We start from the raw sequence: 21024 nt of genomic DNA, 5'->3' as shown, positions 1-21024 counted from the left end.
GACTACACAGAAACTCTGTCTTGAAAAGACAAAAATGAAAGAAAGAAAGGAAAGAAAAGGTTGAGTTGATATACTATGAATACTACCATAAGATGAAGGAAAAATCTTTACATAGCATTTGCATTGGCTTATGCAGTGACACTTTGGTTAAATGTTTAAGTATGGAAAGATTCTTAGATGTTAATGTCTTAAAAAGGAGGGGCCCCTAGAATCTCATTTGCCAGTCTCCTTTCCTGGCGTGTCTCAGTGGTGGTTATCTCTTCCTCAGTACCATAAGCCGTGGCCCATGCTCTTGCAGATGAAATCTGTACCCTACCCTCCTCTTGGTGCCTGAACGTCTTCTTTCCGCTCTTTCTCTGGGACTGGTGTATATCTTCTGCTTCCTTACATACTTCTGGCATACTGCTGTAGCAGTAGAACAAAGCACTTGAGTCACCACTATCCTAGACTGACTGCTTGGTGTCAAAGTCTCTACCTTTTATTTCTTTGCTGAGTTAGTGTAGTATGGTAGTGACGTAGTTATTTAATGCTTGGATGGTGAAAAAAATGTGTAGGCTGAGTGATGTCATAAATGATCGAAATATAGTAAGTACCTTTTGTTTTTGCTTGCTTATATTAGCACATGATTTATTCACTTAAAAATGAAACATGATTATATAACTGAATTTGGTGCTGATGAGCAAACTCAGGGCCATGCACAACATATATCTAGCACCCCCTTTTTTGTTTCAAGATGAGTTTTCTGTAGCCCAAGCTGGCTTCAGACTGCATAGTGGAAGCTGGCCCTGAATTCCTGCCTTTAACTTCCATGTGCTGGGCTTGTAGAAGAACAGAACCATGCCTGGTCGGCTACATTGTTCTTTTTATAAAAGCCTGTTACCAGCAATCTGTTACTTCTTTATTACTTTGTCTTAACAACTTGTTGGTTATTTTTCTCCAAATATTTTGTGTATGCATGCCCACTACAAAGTGCATGTGGAAATCAGCATCCAACTTGTGGGAGTTAGTTTTCTCCTCGTGTGGGTGGAGAGAAGCTAATTCAGTTTGTCAGGATTGGTGGCATGCACCCTTAGCTGCTATGCCAACTATCTTACTGGCATTAGGTTTACAAAAAAAACTTTCTTGTGTGGTGGCTGTGGGTGTGTAAGTATGGGGCAGGGTCTCTTGTTGCTTTTTTACAATTCTGCAAGGCCAGTTGACCTGCAGTCCCCCAGTTTTTGTATTTCTGTCTCCATTTCCTGCAGGGGTCCTGGGGTTGTAGATATACTATGCCTTGGGCTCTGGGGGTTGAACCAAGTATTCAGTTTGTATGACAGGTTGTTTTTTTTACCCACTGAGCTATCACCTTGGCTCCTTACTTGTGTTTATAATATCTTTCTGGTTTTTTTTTTTTTTTTTTTTTCCCATTTAGAAGCTATTCTAAACAATTCGGCATGAAGCTCAATGATAAAGCACCTGTGTAACATTAACAAAACTTGTGTTTGAACCTTGGTTTCAGGGGGAAAGTATAGGTGTTGTACCATTTCTAGAGGTCCTTGAATATTAGCACACAAGAACATAACTAAAAAATAATTTTTGCACTTCCTTAGATACACATGAAGAACATAACCAAGAAAATGGTAGCAGAAAAGAAACTGATACCCCAGGAGGTGTGTGTGATCTAGCCAACAGGTAAAGCATTTGACTTTTATGCTGACTTGATTTGAGTCTCATTCTGAGCCAGTTTAGAACTTTCTGTACTGTAGAATAGTGTGTTGCTTTTTCCTCTCAACCAGACAGGGTTTTTCCTACTGCAGACCCACATTACAGAAGACATTCAATACTTGCTGTGCCTGGGCATTTTTTCCTTCTGTTTATTTGAATATTGGGTTATATGGGGATCATGTGAGTTTTGAACAAAGTACAGATTTGGAAATTGCATAAGGTAAGTTTAGGAATTTTTGCCCTGTTTTCTATGTGTGTGAACTATTTTTGAAATCACTCTTAACTATTGAGTCTAAACTTCGGGGCATTTGTGGTCATCTGGTTTGGTAGGGAACTTTCAGACCAGTGCTTTCTGTTGCTATGGCTGAGTTAATGTACTTCATTTGGTCCACCCTTTCCTGCTTTAGCCTGCACAGCTTGCTGCTTTCATCTGTATTCTAAAAGTTGTTTTTTAGTTTATGTTCTATTATGTGTATGAGTGCTCTGCTTGCATGAATGTAAGTGTACTGAGTGCATGCCTGGTGCCCTTGGAGGCCAGAAGTGGGTGCCACATCCCCTGGAACTGAAGTTATAGTTGTGAGCTGCATTGTAGGTTCTGGTAACCAAACACTCTGCAAGAAGAGCAAGTGCTCTAGAGGGCGAGGCCTTTCTCTGACCCATGTATTGAAGGCTTTTTTCTTATTATTTTTGTTTTTTGTTTGAGACAGAGTCTCACTGTGTAGCTCTGGCTCTCTTGGAATACATGCTGACCTTGAACTCACAGACACCTGTCTGCCTTAGTGCTAGGATTAAAGGTGTGCATACACCACTATACCAGACTTATACTGAAGTTTTTGATATTTTATAGAGAGTTAACATTCTTTAGGAAACATATTAGAAAACATCTGATTTACTCAAATCCCAAATTTAATATGGAAAAACCTAAACCTATTTTGTTACCACTTCCTTTAGGAATTCAATTCTATTTTCTTTATTGCCCGTTTTCTGTTAACCCATTTTAGCTTTTATAATCAGTGCCTGATAGGAAGTAAGAAACTAGCTGGATGGTGGTGGCGCACGCCTTTAATCACAGCACTCGGGAGGCAGAAGCAGTCGGATCTTTGTGAGTTTGAGGTCAGCCTGGTCTACAGAGCGAGATCCAGGAAAGGTGCAAAGCTACACAGAGAAACCCTGTCTCAAAAAAACCAAAAAAAGAAAAAAAGAAAGTAAGAAACTGATGACCAGTGAGATAGCTTAGTGATTAAAGGTTTTTACTACCAAGCCTGAGGACCTGAGTTCCATCCTGATCCTTCAGACTCACATCCTGGAAAGAGAGAATTAACTCTCCCAAATTGTCCACTGACTTCCACATGTGTGTTGTGAAATGCACAATGCCCCCATGAATTAAAAAAAAAGTAAAAAACTGTGAATTAAATGTATGTAATCCACATATTTTTTTATTGCAAGTAAGAATTATTTTTTTTAAAGAATTTATTTATTTATTATGTATTTAGCATGTATGACTGCAGGACAGAAGAGGGCACCAGATCTCATTACAGATGGTTGTGAGCCACCATGTGGTTGCTGGGAATTGAATTCAGGACCTCTGGAAGAGCAGTCAGTGCTCTTAACTTCTGAGCCATCTCTCCAGCCCAAGAATTATTATGTATCAGTGAAACAGGTACACTGAACAGATTCTTGGATTTATGTGTACATGTATGCTTTATTTATGCTTTATACTTGTTATGCAAGTGTGTGTGCTATGTGCGCACACACCCATGCATGTATGCATATGTGGAGGCCAAAGGTCATCACCAGGTGTTTTCTTCTGTTACTCCCCACCATATATTTTGAGACAGGATCTCATTGAACCTGGATCTCACAAATCAGCCACGTTGGGTGGCTAGTGAACCTTTGAGGTCCTTCTGTCTCTGTCTCCTAGGATTATAGGTTTTGGGCTGCCATGTCTGACATTTTTATGTTGAGGCTCTGAATTCTGGTCTTCCAGCTTGTGCAGGAAGCCCAGGAACCATCTCTCCAGCCTTTGTATTGTTTTTCACACTTATTTTGAGTTGGTTCATTCCTTCCTTCTACAGTGTTAGTTCCAAGGCCCAAACTCAGGTTGTCAGGCTTGGCCACAAGTGGCTTTACTTGCTGAGCCGTCTTGACAGTACTATTTTTTTTTTCCCCTTAGACAGGGTTTCTCTGTGTAGCTTTGGAGCCAGTCCTGGATCTCACTCTGTAGATCAGGCTGGCGTCGAACTCACAGAGATCTGCCTGGCTCTGCCTCCCGAGTGCTAGGATTAAAGGCATGCGCCACCACCGCCAGGCTCCTATTTTTTTTTTTTTTTAAAGATTTGTTTTTAGTATTTTTAATTATGTGTGTATGTGTATGGGGGTATGTGCACATGAGTGCAGGTGCCTGTAGGGTTCAGAAGAAGGTCTCAGATCCTCTGTAGTTAGAGGTTCATGTTGGGAGCTGCCCAGTATGTATGTTAAGAACTCGGCTTGGGTCCTCTGCAAGAGTAGTACTGCTCTTAAGCTTGGGGCCAGAGCTCCAGGGCCACATGTATTATTTGATTGATGTTTGGCTTATGTAGATTTCATTAGTCCAACTTCCCCAAGTGGAAGAGAAACATAAAAATAAGTTATCTATGAAAATTGTGAAGGGAAGATTATTGGGGAAAATGATATGAATTGAAAATAACAGTTAAAAACCATAGAAAGAGTACAGTTTTTAGAGTATTTTCAGGCCTTTTCACATTCACTTATCACAGGTAATCAAAGCACCCTAAGTTTTATTGTTGGTTTTGATTAGAGTAAGCTGATAGAGATAGCATTGTACTTGAATCAATAATTAATATTCAGTAGTAGTAGATTATTCCTTTGTTGTTGTGAGCACTCTCTTGATGGCAATTTTTACAAAATTCCCAGTGTATAGTGGTGATGCTATTTTCTTGATTTGTTTATTTACTTTTTGATATTTTCACTTTTTGAATTGCTAGTCTTCAGTTGCTATATAGACGAGGCTGACCTTGAATTTACAGAGCTGTACCTGATTTTTGCTTCCTGAGTCTTGGAATACAAGGGATGTGACATCACACCCATGTTTTCCTCTTTCCTTACATTGACATTCTTCCTAAACTTAGGTAAAAAACTAGATTCTAGTCTTGGCTTTCTTTTTTTTTTTTTTTTTAAGCTACACATATTTTTAATTAGAATATATTGACTAAACATAATGGTTTATTATATATTCATACATCATCCATAAATATTTTTATTAATTTGTTGAGAATGTAATACAGTGTATTTTGATTCACTACCCTCTCCCCCAACTCGTTTTGGATCTACCCTACCTCCCTACTCACCCAATTTCAAGGTTCTCCTTCCTCCAGTTGCTGAGGGTGTTACACCTATTACTAATTGATTTGTTTTAAATTTTATTTTGTTATTATTTAGTGTGTGTATAATGGGGTGATGGTGTGTGTGCACATGGCATTGTGTTCATGTGGAGGTCAGAGAACTTCTGGGGGTTGGTTTTCTCTTCCAGGGTGTTCTAGGAATTGAGCTTAGACCTCCAGTCCGGCACAGCCAGTACTTTTACCCATTGAGTCATCAGCTCCGACCCCCTTAAAAGATTAATTTTTATTTATGTGATATGTATATGTACATAGTTGCCGGGGAAGTCAGAAGAGGATGTTGGATCCCTTAGAGCTGAAGTTACAGGTGGTTGTGATCTGCCTATGTACATGTTTGGAACTGAACTTGGGTCCTCTAGAAGAGCAACAAATGCTCTTAACCATTGTGCTGTCTCTCTAGGCACCACCCCACTTCCAAAAACAAACAGAAAGAAAGAAAAACTCTGTGCATGATATTTAAAAAAAAACCCAACTCCGTTCTATTATGTAGTTCTAACTGCCCTGGAACTCAAGACCCACCAGATTAATTAGCAAAACTTTGTATTGTCATGAAGAGTAAGCCAAGTGCTTGCTCTTGGCAGTGCTCTCCCTTCTCGCTCGCTCTCTCACTTTCCCTTCTCGCTCTCTCTTCTCCTCTCTCTCTCTCCCTCTCTCTCTCTCCCCCTCTCCCCCTTCTCACTCTCTCTCTCTTGCTCTCTCTCTCTCTCCCCCTCTCTCTCCCCCTTCTCTCTCTCTTGCTCTCCCTCCCTCCCTCCCTCCCTCCCTCCCTCCCTCCCTCCTCGCGCGCGCGCTCTCTCGCTCTCCCTTCTCTCTCTCTCTCTCCCTCTCCCCCTCTCGCCCTCTCTCTGGCCTTAGAATTTAAAAGAGCTTTTGAAATTAAGATGAGACTTACTCTTTTCTTTTGTAACTGGGTCTCTTGTAGGCCAGGCTAGCCTCAAACTTGCTCTGTAGAAAGGATGATCTAGGCTATCCTTGAACTACTTTTTCTGTTTGTTTGTTTTTAAAGAAAGTTTATTTATTGTTTATGTGTGTACCTTGTGAGTTCTCACACTTGGGTTGTAAATGCACGGACCATGGCACACATGTGAAAGTCAGTAGATAGCTGACCTTCTGGGTCTCTCTTTCCACCTTTGTATGGGTCCTGGGGATCAAATTCAGCTTATGAAGCTTGCATTATGAGGTGTCAGGTGCCTTCTTCACACTTCTGACCTTCCTGTCTTAACCTACAGTTTTAGAATTACAGGCACATGGCTACCACTACACTGTTTATGGGGTGTTGAGGATTGTGCATGTTATGCGAACATTCTACCAACTTCATCCACATTCAGCCATATCCCAGGGTTACTTTAAAGTTATTTCTTTTAAGGTTTTTAAAGTGTAAAATAACTTGTTTTATAATTAACCTGAAAAGATACCATGGCATTTTAATGTTTGTGCAGAAGAGCAGAGGAATCTAAAAGACTACGGCACAGGCAGAATGAAGTTATCGAGAACTCTGAGCAAACAGTTTCATTCCATATGTAACAAAGTTGTCATAGAGCAGGAGTCACAGGAGAAACTGATTTTCAACATGAAACACCAAGTCTTTTGTTAGTTAAGGAATTTCGATCCACAAAATTAAAAATTTTATGATAATAAGAATCTCTGTACATGGGAAGAAGAAGCCCTTAGTGTGTCTAATCTCTGAAACAGATTAGTAGCTTACAAATTACTATTTTTATTATTACAACTTGTACTTCCATGAACATACATATTTTAGTTACTCTATTGTGTTTTTTCATGGCCTGAAAAGGAAGCAGTGTAAAGAGTATGTAATACAGACACACTAGCATTGGAGGTTTAGGTGGGTGGACTGCTAGTTGCTTTTTTTCATATTTAAAAAGACTATATTATTCTTTAATTGGTGCTGGAATTTTCAGGATTTCATGCAGGTCAGTATACTTACATTTTATTCTTGCTATGGAATTTTAATCTGTAGATGCTATAAAAAAAAAACTTCCACCCCCCCCATGATAAACTAAAATAAATATTTAAAAGGAAAAAAAAAACCTTATTATTATGTGTGTATCGTGGGGGCACAAGTGTGTCTGTGTGCAAAAGTTAGAGGACAACTTTTGAGAGTCTGTTCTGCTCTACACTGGGATCTGGAGATCAAGCTCAGGTTGCCAGGTTTACATGGTGAGTGTTTGCCAGTGAGCTATCTGATATTACAGGTGTGCGTTACCACGTCTGGTTAAAAGAATATTAAGGTCTCATGTACTGTGAAATTGTATTGACATGCTGAGCACATTGTAATAATGCAGTTCTAGTTAGTTGAATTTGGTTTTAAGTTGTATTGAAATTGTGTGTCAAGTGTGAAAATATTGACAAAAGTTATAAAGTAAGAAAGTTTGAGTTAATTGGGAGAATGATACACAGATTGGGCAGAAGTACTGCTCTAATTGTCACTAGACCTCCCTAGAATAAATTGCCTTTCGATGACCAGGACGAATTGAGTGAAATCGTCATGGACAGATACGGGGCAGACAATTTCTTAGATATTCAGATACACCAAGTTAGTTAATGTCTTCCTACTCATAACTGGGGTTTGCTGTCTTTTTTCTTTCAGCCCTGCAACTTTCCCCTTACAGTGTCCTTCGTCATCAGATACAAACAGTTTCACACTACTTGAAAAGGTATATTGTAAAACAATTTTCATTTTCGTTATGAGACACTGTAGGTCGAATTTCTCTGTGTCCCAGCAGCCACTCCCATATAAACGTACAGACACTTAATGTTAATTATAAGTGCTCAGCCAATAGCTCAGGCTTGTTACTAGTTAACTCTTGCAACTTAAATTAACCCATATTTCTTATCTAAGTTCTACTACATGGCTCATGGCTTGTTAACTTCATTGTCTACACATCCTGCTTCCTCTGTGTCTGGCTTGTGACTCCTCTGACTCCGTCCTTCTTCCCAGCATTCTCTTTGCCCCAAAAATCTCGCCTAGCCATTGGCCAATCAGCTTTTTATTAACAATGAGAGCAATACATATTTACAGTGTACAAAGATTGCACAAAACAAAAGTTGCACAGCAAGACATGGCCTTGCTAATTGACCCAGGCTCTTGTCTTGCACTTACTGTGTAGCCAGGCCAATCTTGAACCCATGGCAATTCTCTTGTCTCAGCCTCCCACGTATTGGGATTACACAGGTGTTTAATGCCTGGCTTTCAAAACAGTTTTAATTAATTGTGAATATAGTGATTTATAATAAAATATTACTTTTGGTGACATAACTTAATTACATTCAAAGCTTTTTCTCCCATTTTTGTACTTTTTTCTATTCTATTGCTAAATAAGAATATGGAATTATTTAGCTCTGCCAGTGAATGTATACTTCTATAATAGAATTGTCTTTTGTCAGTGTGGTGACACACACCTGTGAGCCTGGTGCTTGAGAGGCTGAAGTCTTCTGGTAAGGCTAGCTTGGGCTACATTGCAATTCAAGATTAGCCTGGCTACTTAAGAAGACTCTGTCTCAAAAAGTAAAACAATCCCACTTTTAACCCATGGAATGAAGAGAGCTTCAAAATCGGCCATGATTATTGAGGTTATACTGTATCTCTCTTTTTCAGGATCCAATTATGAGAACTCTCAAAGAGAAAACCATAATGACTTCCAGGAAAGTGCCAGACCCTGACATGGAAGACTCTCCTTTATCAGATACTTCAAAGAACATGCAGAGTAGTGGATTCAGAGGCAGAGAGCCAGTGACAAAGAGTGATCCATTCCAGAAAGAGCAAGATCATCTGGTAGAAGAGGTTAGAAAAAGATTATTGACAAATACACTTATGTATTTGTTCTTTTTCTTTTTTTTTCTTCTTTTTTCTTTTTCCCCCAAGACAGGCTTTCTGTGTGTAGTCCTGGCTATCCTGGAACTCACTCTGTAGACCAGACTGGCCTTGAACTCAGAGATCTTCTGCCTCTGCCCGGATGAAGTGTGTGTGCCACCACTGCCCAGCTTCATGTTTCATATTTGTTATTTTCTAAATGGTGTTGGGATCAGAAATGGAGTACAGTTATTGAGTAGCAGGGGTAATTTTAAGTAAAGGAAGTCACAGATAATAAAAAGTAAGGCTAGGGCCTGGAGAGATTGTTCAGTGGTCAAGAGCATGCACTGTTCTTGCAGAGGACCTGAGTTCTGTTCCCTGCACCTATGTCGGGTGGCTCACCACTGCTTGTAATTCAGTAGTCAGTGAATTTGATGTTTTCTTCTGGCCTCTTTGGTCACTGGACTCATGGGCATGCACATAAGACATAATTAAAAATAAAAGTAATCTTTATAAAATTCAAGACTATGGGCTAGAGAGATGGCTCAGAGGTTAAGTGCACCGACTGCTCTTCCAGAGGTCCTGAGTTCAATTCCCAGCACCCACATGGTGGCTCGCAACCATCTGTAATGAGATCTGGCACTGTCTTCTGTCTACCTGATAAATAAATAAAATCTTAAGGGTTTGGGAAGGCCCAGGGTTCGATCCTCAGTCGTCCCCCCCCCAAAAAAAAAAAATCTTAAAAAAAACCAACTCAAGGCTAAAATAAAATCAGCCTTCTTAAAAAGTAAAAGTAGGGTTGGGGATTTAGCTAAGTGGTAGAGTGTTTGCCTAGTAAGCACAAGGCCTGGGTTTGATCCTCAGCTCAAAAAAAAAAAAAAAGTAAAAGTAGATTTCTTGTAAATATATTTAGTTAAGATTGACATATTATTATTAGTTTTACTTCCCGTTCTATAAATATCATTCAGTGTATAAACGTAATACATATCCAGTAGTTTATGGATTAAACCATTACATAAATTTTCAGGCAAATGCCCTCAATGATTATAGTTATTTGAGTACTTATTTGTGTTTCTTAGCTGTTTTTAAATATAAGTACTAAAATTCTGTGATACCATAGAGGGAAGGTTTTGTTGACTTTGTTTTCTAAATATTCCAAAGTGACTAAAGATGTTGATAACAGTTCATTGACTTTTCTTTAAAGTTTTTTTTTTTATTTAGTTAAATTCTTTTTGTGTTTGCCTATATGTATGTAATGTATGTATGTATGTGCATCATGTGTTTGGTGCTAGAGGAGGCCAGAAAGAGGGTGTTGGATCCCTTGGAACTGGAGTTAGATTGTTATGATCCACCATGTGGTGCTGTGAACTGAACCTAGGTCCTCTGCAAGAGCAATGCATGCTCTTAGTTTCTGAGCTCGCTCTCTCTAGTCCTTGATTTTTTTGGTTTTTCAAGACAGGGTTTCTCTGTGTAGTTTTGGTGCCTGTCCTAGATCTCACTCTGTAGACCAGGCTGGCCTTGAACTCATAGAGATCTGCCTGGTTCTGCCTCCTGAGTACTGGGATTAAGGGCATCTGCCAACACTGCCTGGCTATTTTAATATTTAAAATTTTTTAAATTTATTTTTTATGCATGAATGTTTATCTGCATGTACGTATGTGCATCACATGTGTGCAGTGTCTGAAGAAGTCAGAAGCTGTTAGAGCCCATGGAGGCAGAGTTACTGATTGTGAGCCATCATGTGGGTACTGGGAACCAAACCTGGGTTCTCTGCAGGAGCGACTGCTCTTGTCTGCCAAGCCATCTCTCTGGCTCTTTTAATTTTTTTTCAATGAAACAGTTCTTATGTGTGTGTGGGGTGTGTGTGTGGTGTGGTGTGTGGTTGGTGTTTGTGTGTGGTATGTGTGTGTGATGTGTGGTGTGTGTATGTGTGGTGTGTGTATGTGTGGTGTGTGTGTGTGTGTGTGTGTGTGTGTGTGTGTGTGTGTGTGTGTGTGGTGTGTGTGTGGTATGTGGTATGTGTGTGTGTGATGTGTGGTGTGTGTGTGTGTGTGTGTGTGTGGTGTGTGTGTGTATGTATTCCATAGCATGTGTGTGTGTGTGTGTGTGTGTGTGTGTGTGTGTGTGTGTGTATTCCATACATGTGTGTGGAGGTAGAGGACTACCTGGAGGAGTAGGGTCTCTCTATTGTGGGTCCCTGGAAGCAAACTCAGGTCATTGTGGCAAGTGGCTTTCCCTGCTAAGCTGTCTTGCCACCCTCTAATTTGACTCCCCTTAGGTAGTCCTGTTTTGATGTCAAATGACTTGATCAGTACCCACAGGTCAGTTTATACAAACTAAATACTCAGGCTTTTCACCGTTGCTATCTTGACTGTTTTATTATTTAGCATTATTTGAATTAATATTTGATTAAACAATCATAGTATATCACAATTTACTTCCAAGTGACTTAAAAATAGGTTTTAGACTGTATTAATTCGGGTTCTAGTGTCTCTTTTATCAGTTTTGACCTTATTAAATTAGCACTGTACAATATCAGAGAATGGGATTAGTGCCTATTAATTTAACTATTTGTAGCATGAGGCCAATTTCGTGGTTTCTGAGTGCTTCTAAGCCTCTAATATTCTGTTAATTCTCTTTATTGACTACACCAAAAAGATGATCAGTCCTTTTAAAATTGGAATTCCTTAGTTATGGAAAATAAGGTACATTTTCAGTTTAATAGAATTTAGATTGCACTTGGGAAATGGAGGTAGGAATGTCTGGAATTCAAGGTCGTTCTCTGCTAAATAATGAGTTTCAGGCAATCCTAGGCTACATGAGACTGTCCCAGCAAACAAAACAAAGTAAAAAAATACGGGCCTGAGAGATGGCTCAGTGGTAAGAGCACTTGTTGCCTGTCCATAGGATCCAGGTTTGATTTCTAGCATCCACATTTTGGCTTACAGCCACCCATTACCCCAGTTTGAGGGCATCCAACAGTTGTACATGTGGTGCATATACATACATGTGTGTAGGCAAAAACATTCATACACATAAAACTAAAAAAATATAAAAAAAATAAGGAAAAGACCCCAAAACACAATAAAAAGAATTTAGATTAACAATGGAATAGGGTGGGATAGAAGAAGAGAATCCTTAAATCTCATGAGACTTAAAGTAAAATGAATATTTAGTGGTTTGAGACAAGTTCTTTAGCCCTAGCTGGCCTTGAACTCATGATGGTTTTCCTGTCTGGCTCCGAAATGCTGGTATTACAGGTAAATTCTAGGACAGCCAGAGCTACACACACACACACACACACACACACACACACACACACACACACACAAAACCCCTTGTTTTAAAAAACAAAACAACAAAAACAAAATCTTCTGTGTATAATGGACCCCCCCTCCCCAGCCCTCTGCCCCTCCCCTCCCCTCCTTGACTCACTCTCAGGGTTTCAGTATGTAGCTCTGGGTGTCCTGTAACTCACTATATAGACCAGGCTGGTCTTGAACTCAGATCCACCTGCCTCTGGGATTAAAGTTGTGCACCACTATGCCTGGCAGAGTATAAAGAGTTTAACCTGTTCTTTCTTCTTTCGTATTATCCGTTTGAGATTACAACAAGAATACTCTGGTGTTCCCTGTTGCAGCAGGATGGTACTTGGGTTATGTGCAGCCTCTCGGAGCGCCTTTGTCGTCTAATCTGCTGTCTGCTAGGGCTGGGCTGCTGCCTGTGATGTACTCCCGTCCCTACTGGAGTTTCTGTCATAGTTCTATCAGCTCGGTCATTTGGTTTTTTTCCTTTTCTGTTGCAGGTTGCCAGAGTAGTTCTGTCTGATTCACCACAACTCTCTGAAGGCAAAGAAGTAAAGTTGGAGGAGCTAATTGACACTCTAATTTCTAACCCTTTCTTAACCAGGAAACAAATTCCCCGAACTCCAGAAAACTTGGGTAAGTTAATGCTTTCTGCCCCGGTTCCCCTTTCTAAGACACTAGACTTAGGGTCTGACAGTTACTTGGAAACAATCTTATTTCTTGTTTCATTGGCAGTGGCTTTTTATTCTGATATAATGGAATTTTGTTGAAGTATACAGTGTGATCACTCACAGTTATACAACAGTCTTGCATCAGTAATTTTTTGTGACTTCAGTGTACCCACACAGAAACATAATCAGTCCTGATACTATAATCTTGTTTTAATTGTGTTACTTGGCTATTTTTCTGGAAAATACTTTATTTGGTCACTTGAAAAGAATTCTGGGGCCAGTTGAGTAATCTTTTACAGGGTGGAAGGGGAGAATGGACTTCTGGGAGTTGTCCTCTGACCTTCGTACCTGTACCACAGTATGTGTGCACCTGTGCGCGTGCACAAAAACAAATGTGTTTAGTGAGTATGGGGATTATGGTTTTTAGTCAGGAGTCATACAGAACTATCACACTGCTTGCATAGATTTTTACTCCTTGGCAAAAATAATCAGTGTTAAATGCTTCCCCTTAATACATAACAGTTGGTGTAGGCAAATGTCTGATACATATTTCCTTATTTATCCAGTGTAGATTGTTTGGGTTCAATGATTAAATACAATCTCTTCTTTACTGCTGATTTAATTCATACTGAAGTGAGACAGCCTAGGTTGTTGTTCTTTGGATGACAACCAGTGAAGTAAATAGGGTCCTGCAATATGTATGTGTGTGTGTTTTTAATTATGTTTAACACAGCCTTGCTCACTTGTTGACACATTGTTTATAGCCATTTCCATGCTACAGTGGCAGATTTGAGGAGTTGTGGAAGATCAAATAGCCAACAGATCCTAAAATATTAGCATCTAATCCTTTATCAAAAAAAATTCTGCCCATTTCCGGCATGAATGGACAAGAAAATGTGGTTTTTATGCATGTAATCACATGTATTGTGTAGAGGTATATGTGTATTTCAGGAACAGCTGTTGTGTGTACTGACTTGAGTTTGGTCATTTGGAGATGAAGTTTTCTGATGTTCAGATTTCTCTTCCTGTTGGCATGTGTATGGAACTTGGACTGAGCTTTATTTTCAGCACTAGAATAAAGATTTTAGTTGCATGTCCATGTTTTGGGAATATGTAAATAGTAAAATTTTTTTTTTTTTTCCTTCCCACCTTGATTAGTAACTGAAGTCAGGAGCTCATGGAGAAAAGCTGAAACTGGAGCTAACAGAAGTTCAGATACGATTCTGGTAGACACCGGAGGTAGAGAAGTGTTACCAGAGTCTTCACCGGCACTGCACAGCCAAAGGGACCTAAGCATGGCGATTTTTTCCTCAGATTTTGATCAGTCTTACTTGCCTGAACAGAAAGCTGTTCCAGACCAGCTCAAGAGTGTGCCTCAGAAACCTTTGATAAGTCAGATCGGTGAACCCCCAACAGAAGATGAGTCTGACTTGATAAATAAAAAAATGCTTTGTGAGCAAGATTTAGAGTGTGCAACCACCAGGCTTTCAGACACTGGACAAATGGAGACATTCTCCCATGCTATGGGCAGTGGAATAGATGTGATGGGTAGAAGTGAAGAGGACTCTGTTCGCGTATCGGACCACTCCCAGGCTTCTTGCAGTGAACCTTCCACACGTAAAACTCTGTTATGGGACTCTTTTCAGAGGTTGAGTGGCATTGGAATATTACACGAGACTCTTCCAGAAGAAGTTGGTCACCTAAGTCTTAATAGCTCTACTAGTTCAGAGACCAATTTTAGACTGGAACCCAATAGTTATGTGCAAAGTGATGCTTTTCCTGGTGATGCTGGAAAAAGACAAGCCACTGCAGAAGTAGGTTCCAGTTCAAAGGCTATTTCCAGTAGTTTGGAGACTCTGAAGAAATCCCTTAACAAAATAAGGAAAGAATCTCACCTGTCTCATTCCAAGACACTTGAACAACACAACTTAGATTTGAGCCCTGTAGCCAAAGACATGCAAGCGGATGATACACATACTGTTTTGGGCACTCAGGATTTGTTTATTGACTACACAAAGCCATCTTCCCACATACCTCTCGATGAAAGAACACAGTCTGTATCACCACTAACTAAGGTTTCTCTGCTGGAGCAAAAATTGAGGACTGTGTTACCTTGCAGTCTCAGGGAATTTCTGCCTAACTTAAAAGGTAAGCATTAACCAGACCTGTGCATATACCCTAGGTGAACCGTCTCAACTTTTTTTCCCTTCTTAAGACAGTACCTCAGCATTGTATCTCTGGCTAGCCACAAACTCACTGTATAGTTCAGGCTGGCTTCAGATTTACCATGTAGCCCAGGCTATTTCTAATCTCCTGTTCACTTACCTTTTCATAAATATAGTACAAAGTGAATGTTGCACGATCATGGTGGGTAATATGCTAAATATAACTTTTATACTTTCATCTAAGCTAAGAGGAATGAGCCCTCACTTTATGGGTACTTTGAGAATCCCTCTGATTATATATATCCATGGAGAGAGACAGACCAAGTCTCTTTCCAAATATAGTCACAGTGTCTTGGTGGGCACAGTTCAGCCTACAGCAGTATAAGTTATTGAAGCCAACTGGACAGCACATTTTATTAATTATAATTCTCTTATTTTCGTGTTTTAAAAGTTGTATAATTATGGGTTGGGCATTTAGCTCAGTGGTAGAGCGCTTGCCTAACAAGCGCAAGGCCTTGGGTTCGATCCAAAAAAAGTTGTATAATTAAGTTGTAAAGAATTAAAATTATATTTCAGTATTTTAGGACCGAGGTAGGCCTTGTTTTACTGATTCCTTCCATATCACTTTGACTTTCCCAGAATAATTAAACACTATTGTTTGAAAAGTATTCTAAAAGGGCATTGATTTTTTTGGAGAGAAGGCATTTCAGTAGAAATGGTAATTTTATTCATTATTTATTAGTGAGTGTTGCACAAAGTGAGCGTTCTCGAAGTCAAGAAATTTGCTATTACTTGGAATTGTTCTTACTTTTTTTTGTAATGCTTATTTTCCTCCTTTAAAAATCAATTTTGCAGAAGAAGAAATCTCAAATAAGAGCCTTGAAGCAAGAGAATCTCTGATTTGACAAGATGAAGCAGTTTCCAGTTAATTTAGCTGTGATGCTAAAGCTGAAGCCTTGTCACTCAACTGCAGCTGATCTAGACACATGCATTGGAAGTATAATACTTTTTTCCAGGGTCAAAGAAGTTACGAATGCAGTTTGGCCTCTTGTAATGTCTTTAGGTGTTTAGCTCTGTTTTTGATAAATATAAGAGGTTGAAATGTGAAGTATTTAGAAGTAGCAAATGTCAAGTTTTGCAAAACTATTTTGATTCCTAGAATAATCTTGTAACATAAGTTAATGGCAAATGTCAGTTTTGTTAAAATATCAGTTATTAACTTAAGGGTGAGTGTGTAATCTAATAGCCACTGAAGAGCCTCATCTTTCATTTTAGAGAAGCAAACCATTTTATTGGATCTTTATGGAATATTTTTGTACTAAGAAAAAATGAGTGCAATGTAGTACCTTTGGATGTATAGAAAGAACAACAGATTTTAAAGTTTGTGAAATTGTAAACAGGTTTAATGAATTCCAAGTGTATTGATCCTGAAGAATGATGTTGATGGGATAAAACACATGTTATAGGTAAAGACAAGACAGAATGAATTGAGAAAAAGAGTAAAAGTAGATGACCAGACATTTAAAGAACACTGTCAAACTGTACTATTTCATCTATGTAGATTGAGAATTTAACCCTAGTTTATATTTAACAAAAACAGAAATGAAAAAGTCACAAATCTGTTTTACTATTGTTGCCTGTGGGGGTATTTTTGGGAAAAGCAGTAAGTTTTATGTTACTGGTCAGAATCTATTAAAGTTCCCTAGTGCCTACAGAATATCCAAAAATAATTTGAGAAAAATGAACATGGATTTAAGAAATTGTAACATTTGTACATTTTGTAACTTTTTGCCTTATTGTCCAGGCCTCTGGCCCAGAAATGGGTTTGTTTGTGACATCCAAGTAATGAGTACATGCGTCTGAATAAGAGTGACTAGAAGAGACACTGAAAGGTTGATTTATCTCCTTCAGTTCCGTGTAGATCCTCACTTTGTAATATCAAAATCTTGTTCCCAAGTCTTGTAGAAAATGAGGGAGGAGAAAGGTTGGAGGAAAGAGTACCGGAAGTGGGTGGGTTGAGTGTCAGAGGACCGTGTCACAGCTCCTTGGCAGTGGAAAGAGAGGACGAGTTCCAAAGGTGCCGGGTTTCACGAATACAGCAAAACGGACTGTACGGTCTACTGGGAAACCATTCTGTTGTCTGTTTTACAGACAGCCTCGTATCTAAATTCTGAGTAGCGTATTAGGTAAGACGAGTGACTATCAACACTCTGGCATGCCAGAGCCAAAGCTCAGTGTTTAATATGCATGTTTATTTGGCCTTCATAATTGAGGTAGCAGGTATGCCGAGCCTGCGGGTACTGAAGCTAGGGAGATGAAAGGCTGGAGTGGAACGCAGGGGCCAACTGTGTTAGGATCATCTGGGATGTCTTTTTAAAATGCTTGTCTATGAGAGGGCCTAGAAATCTCATCTCAGATACAATTCCCTGGTAATTTATAAGTTCTGAAGGAGACCCTCAAGTAGTAGGGGTTTCCTCCTGGACCCTGGACTAGACAAACCACAGCCAAACACCTGTTTTCACAGAGAGATCCTTCATTAAGTGGGGAAGAAAAGCTAAAGTGGTTGCAGAAAACAGCAGCAAATGACCTTGCAGGTGTAACTGTGAAGGAGAAAAAGGGGAGGTCTGTGTTAGAATGGGCTTGGATGTGGTGGTAAAGGAGGTTACGAAGGGGAAGGGGACAAGGGAAACGGGGAAGGAGTATTTGTCCTGGAGGGACAAAGGACTGCCTCTGGATAGAGCGGAGACAGATGTGGCATATAAGCAAATGGCAGTTTATAAAGTTAAAGGGGGAAACCCTGTGTTAGGATGAGGTATTTAATCTTAATTGGGCATGTGATTCTGTTTGCTGGGTTTAATACTTGGATAACTGGACCTTGGTAGTCAACCTCAGGAGGAGGAAGTAGCCAAATAAGAAAATAGACCTAGATGGCTAGCTTTAGGAATGTAATTTTTTTTTTTTTTTAGGTGAGGACCGAACCTAGGGCCTTGCGCTTGCTAGGCAAGCGCTCTACCACTGAGCTAAATCTCCAACCTGGAATGTAAAGTTTTATGGCAAGGCAGAGGGAATGTGAGGGAAGGGCAAGGCCTGCCAGAGCCACATGTTCAAATGGGCTAGTATCTCTTCAAATTCAAGTTTGTTGCTAAGAGGTTGCGATTCATATTAGCCCTGAGGTATAAGAAGTGGTATGCTATTGTATGTGTATTGTTCAAAAGATCAAGTGTCTGGATATTTTGGACTTGTGAGTCACTGATATTTACCTGTGGTCTGCTGAGTGTTCCTGACATGCTTATTTCCTGTTTTCAGCACCATGAACAAAATCCCAAATCTGTAATTTCTCCAAAACTGATTATAACTTAGTGCTTTTGGCACCTTCCCATCCAGTGTCCCCTGAAGTTTCCTTTGATGATAAGGAATTACTTTGATCATGTCAGGTCCTTGCTTAGAAGTCCATTCTAGAATAGGGTTCTGATTTAAAGACAGTTCTCCTCTTCTTCCTTCCCTGGGACTTTACCTTGCCCTTCCAGCTCATCTCAATTCTTTCCTTATTTTGACTTGAAAAATTTAAAAACCTTTAATTATACCAGTTAGAGTTATTTGTTAAATGTTGTTTTCATGTGTGGATGTTTGCCTGCATGTCTATGTACCACTTCAGTGCCTGGTCCCCACAGAGGCCTGCAGAGGGAGTCAGATCCCCTGGGACTTGAGTTACAGACTGGTGTTAGCTTCCATATGGGAGCTGGGACTTGAACCTGGAACTCAAGAATGAACAGCCAATACTCTTAATCACTGAGGCATCTCTCCAGCCAGTTATAGTTCCTTTTAAAGCTCAGAACAGCACTTAAACCCTTTAATTAATAAACATTTTAAGCCAGGCATGGTGGTGTACGCCTTCAATCCTAGCACTTGGGAGGCAGAGACAGGCGGATCTCTGAGTGAGTGGACAGGATAGCCAGGGCTACACAGAGACAACCCCTCCCCCCCAAAATACACACACACACACACACACACACACACACACACTCATACTCACACTCACACTTTAATCTCAGCTCTCAGGAGGCAGAGGCATTTGGATCTCCAAGTCGCACGGTCTACATAGTGAGTTCCAGGACGGCCAGGGCTTCAGTGAGACCCTGTCTGGAAAACAAAGCTTAGAACAAATCACATTTTTCACTTGGAAGTCTTAATCTGCCCTCCCTAGATCCATGGTCTTATGTCTTTTCTGAAGTGTATTGTTTAACTTTTGTTGTTTGTTTTTTATTGGTGTGTGTGGGGTAGGGGGAGAGGGGGATCTTGCTGTTTTGTTCAGGTTAGGTTTAGCTCACAGCAATCTTCCTGCCTCAGCCTCCCAAGTGCTGGAACTATAGGTGTTTGCCTAGCTTTCACTTAGTGTCTTATTAGACAACTCCCCAAATTGTATGTGATCTCTGATCACAGCAGCTGTGTACAAACTTAGATACCTACCTTCTTACCTATATAGATGTCTCTGGGGTATGCATGTGCATACACATACATATCCCAAGGGTCACAGATACTTAAGTGTTGGAATTTTGTGTGCCTCTATGACCGAATAATAGAAGGGGTAAATAAGTTTTTTCTTAGGTTACATATACTGTACCTTGTTCTCTTCACCAAGATTAAAAAGCTGTGCAAATGGACTTCTACATCAAGTAAAACTTTAGATGCAAGTGTGTTCCAATTATTGTGGGGGTGGGATCAAACCTGTGAGTGCTAAGGATGCACTCTCTGTCCCTGAAAATTAAATGTTTCAAGAGGGCAAGTAACACGCACGTAATGTTGCTGAGCATGAAAAAAGTTACCAAATGTTTGAGAAGTTAAAGAATATTTGAATGGCAGGGATTAAATTGAACAATATATATTTTGAAACCTTTACTATATTTTTCTTAATTATAAGGCATACCATTTATTTTATCTAAAGTGTAAACAGGAATTCTTGAGACCCATATAAAAGCAAACTATTTTTCCCCTAGTTCACTTAAAAAAAAAAAAATTTGTTCAGGACATGTTGTTTAATGTGTGAAGACAGTATAAACTTCAGATGCCTGGTTGCTCCAAAGATCACTTTATTTATGCACCGAGAGCTGGCAAGTCCATACTCTCAAGTGGAAAATGGTCTGTTTCCTAGGGACTGTTTATAAGTGTGTTCCTCATACTACTGTCTAGAATAAACATTCAGTGTTGTACCACCTGTCTAGGATTCTCTGTATTTCAAAAAGAATTATGTCCTGAACACACCATTGAATTACCACATATAAAAGTACAATTTGATCAAAATAATTTGAAAGGCTCAGTGATACAGGTGTAAGAGTACTTTTTTACTGGTATTTTAATCCGGAGACTCTAGATTTACTACAGCAGATTTTATTATTTTTTTGAGGCAGGTGCATGAAACTCCCTGTGTAGCCCAGGGTGGCCTAAGTGAAATTGGTCTTGCTGCCTGCCTCTGAGGGCTGGGATTATAAGGTTGTGACACCATACCTAGTTTATACCATATATTTCGTAGCTTCTTGCTTTTCATGGGTAGGGAACCTGTCATACTCACTGGTAGTGTTTAGTACATAATGTAAAAAGCCTTAGCAATTTTAAAGCCCTATCACATGTATTGCCTCATTTGTAAAATGAAAAGCTCCAAGTTGATCAGAAGTCTCTGCTGTAAAAGAAACTACTTAACACAGCCATTAAGCTGTTATTAGAACTGGAATGGGGCAGTTTATGTCTATTGTTTTTACCATATAATATGGCCAATGCACATAGGAACCTCAGAATCCTCCCCCACAAAGTAAGTGATCTACAAATCTGGTCAGTGTCATGTAATTCCAGGTAAATACAAATGGGAAAATACTAATTCTGGGGCCTTAAGTTTCTTCAGTTTATGAATTTGGAATTACACAAAGAGATTATACATAAAATGATAGGGTCTTTTTTTTTTTTTTTTTTAAGGCAAGG

The 21024-nt window shown here is 39.6% G+C and overlaps 1 protein-coding gene and 1 non-coding gene across 4 annotated transcripts in view; both read left to right on the top strand.

The window, feature by feature from the left end:
• The window catches only part of Haus6 (HAUS augmin like complex subunit 6), a 35655-nt gene extending 18835 nt beyond the window's left edge, over positions 1-16820 (top strand). For all 3 annotated transcript variants that reach the window (XM_036179240.1, XM_036179241.1, XM_036179242.1), the window contains 6 exons: positions 1590-1671; positions 7711-7777; positions 8719-8904; positions 12719-12854; positions 14048-15037; positions 15910-16820. In XM_036179240.1, coding sequence (XP_036035133.1) covers positions 1590-1671; positions 7711-7777; positions 8719-8904; positions 12719-12854; positions 14048-15037; positions 15910-15959 — 1511 coding nt within the window. In that variant the 3' untranslated portion in view covers positions 15960-16820. The remainder of the gene's footprint in view (positions 1-1589; positions 1672-7710; positions 7778-8718; positions 8905-12718; positions 12855-14047; positions 15038-15909) is intronic.
• Positions 7503-7633, top strand: LOC118579008. Its single transcript, XR_004944380.1, has one exon.
• Positions 16821-21024: the final 4204 nt, after the last annotated feature.

The sequence above is a fragment of the Onychomys torridus genome, chromosome 2 (genome assembly GCF_903995425.1).
Source record: "Onychomys torridus chromosome 2, mOncTor1.1, whole genome shotgun sequence".
Taxonomy (NCBI): domain Eukaryota; kingdom Metazoa; phylum Chordata; class Mammalia; order Rodentia; family Cricetidae; genus Onychomys; species Onychomys torridus.
The sequence above is the reverse complement of the archived record's forward strand: the minus strand, read 5'-3'. Positions and strand labels throughout refer to the sequence as shown.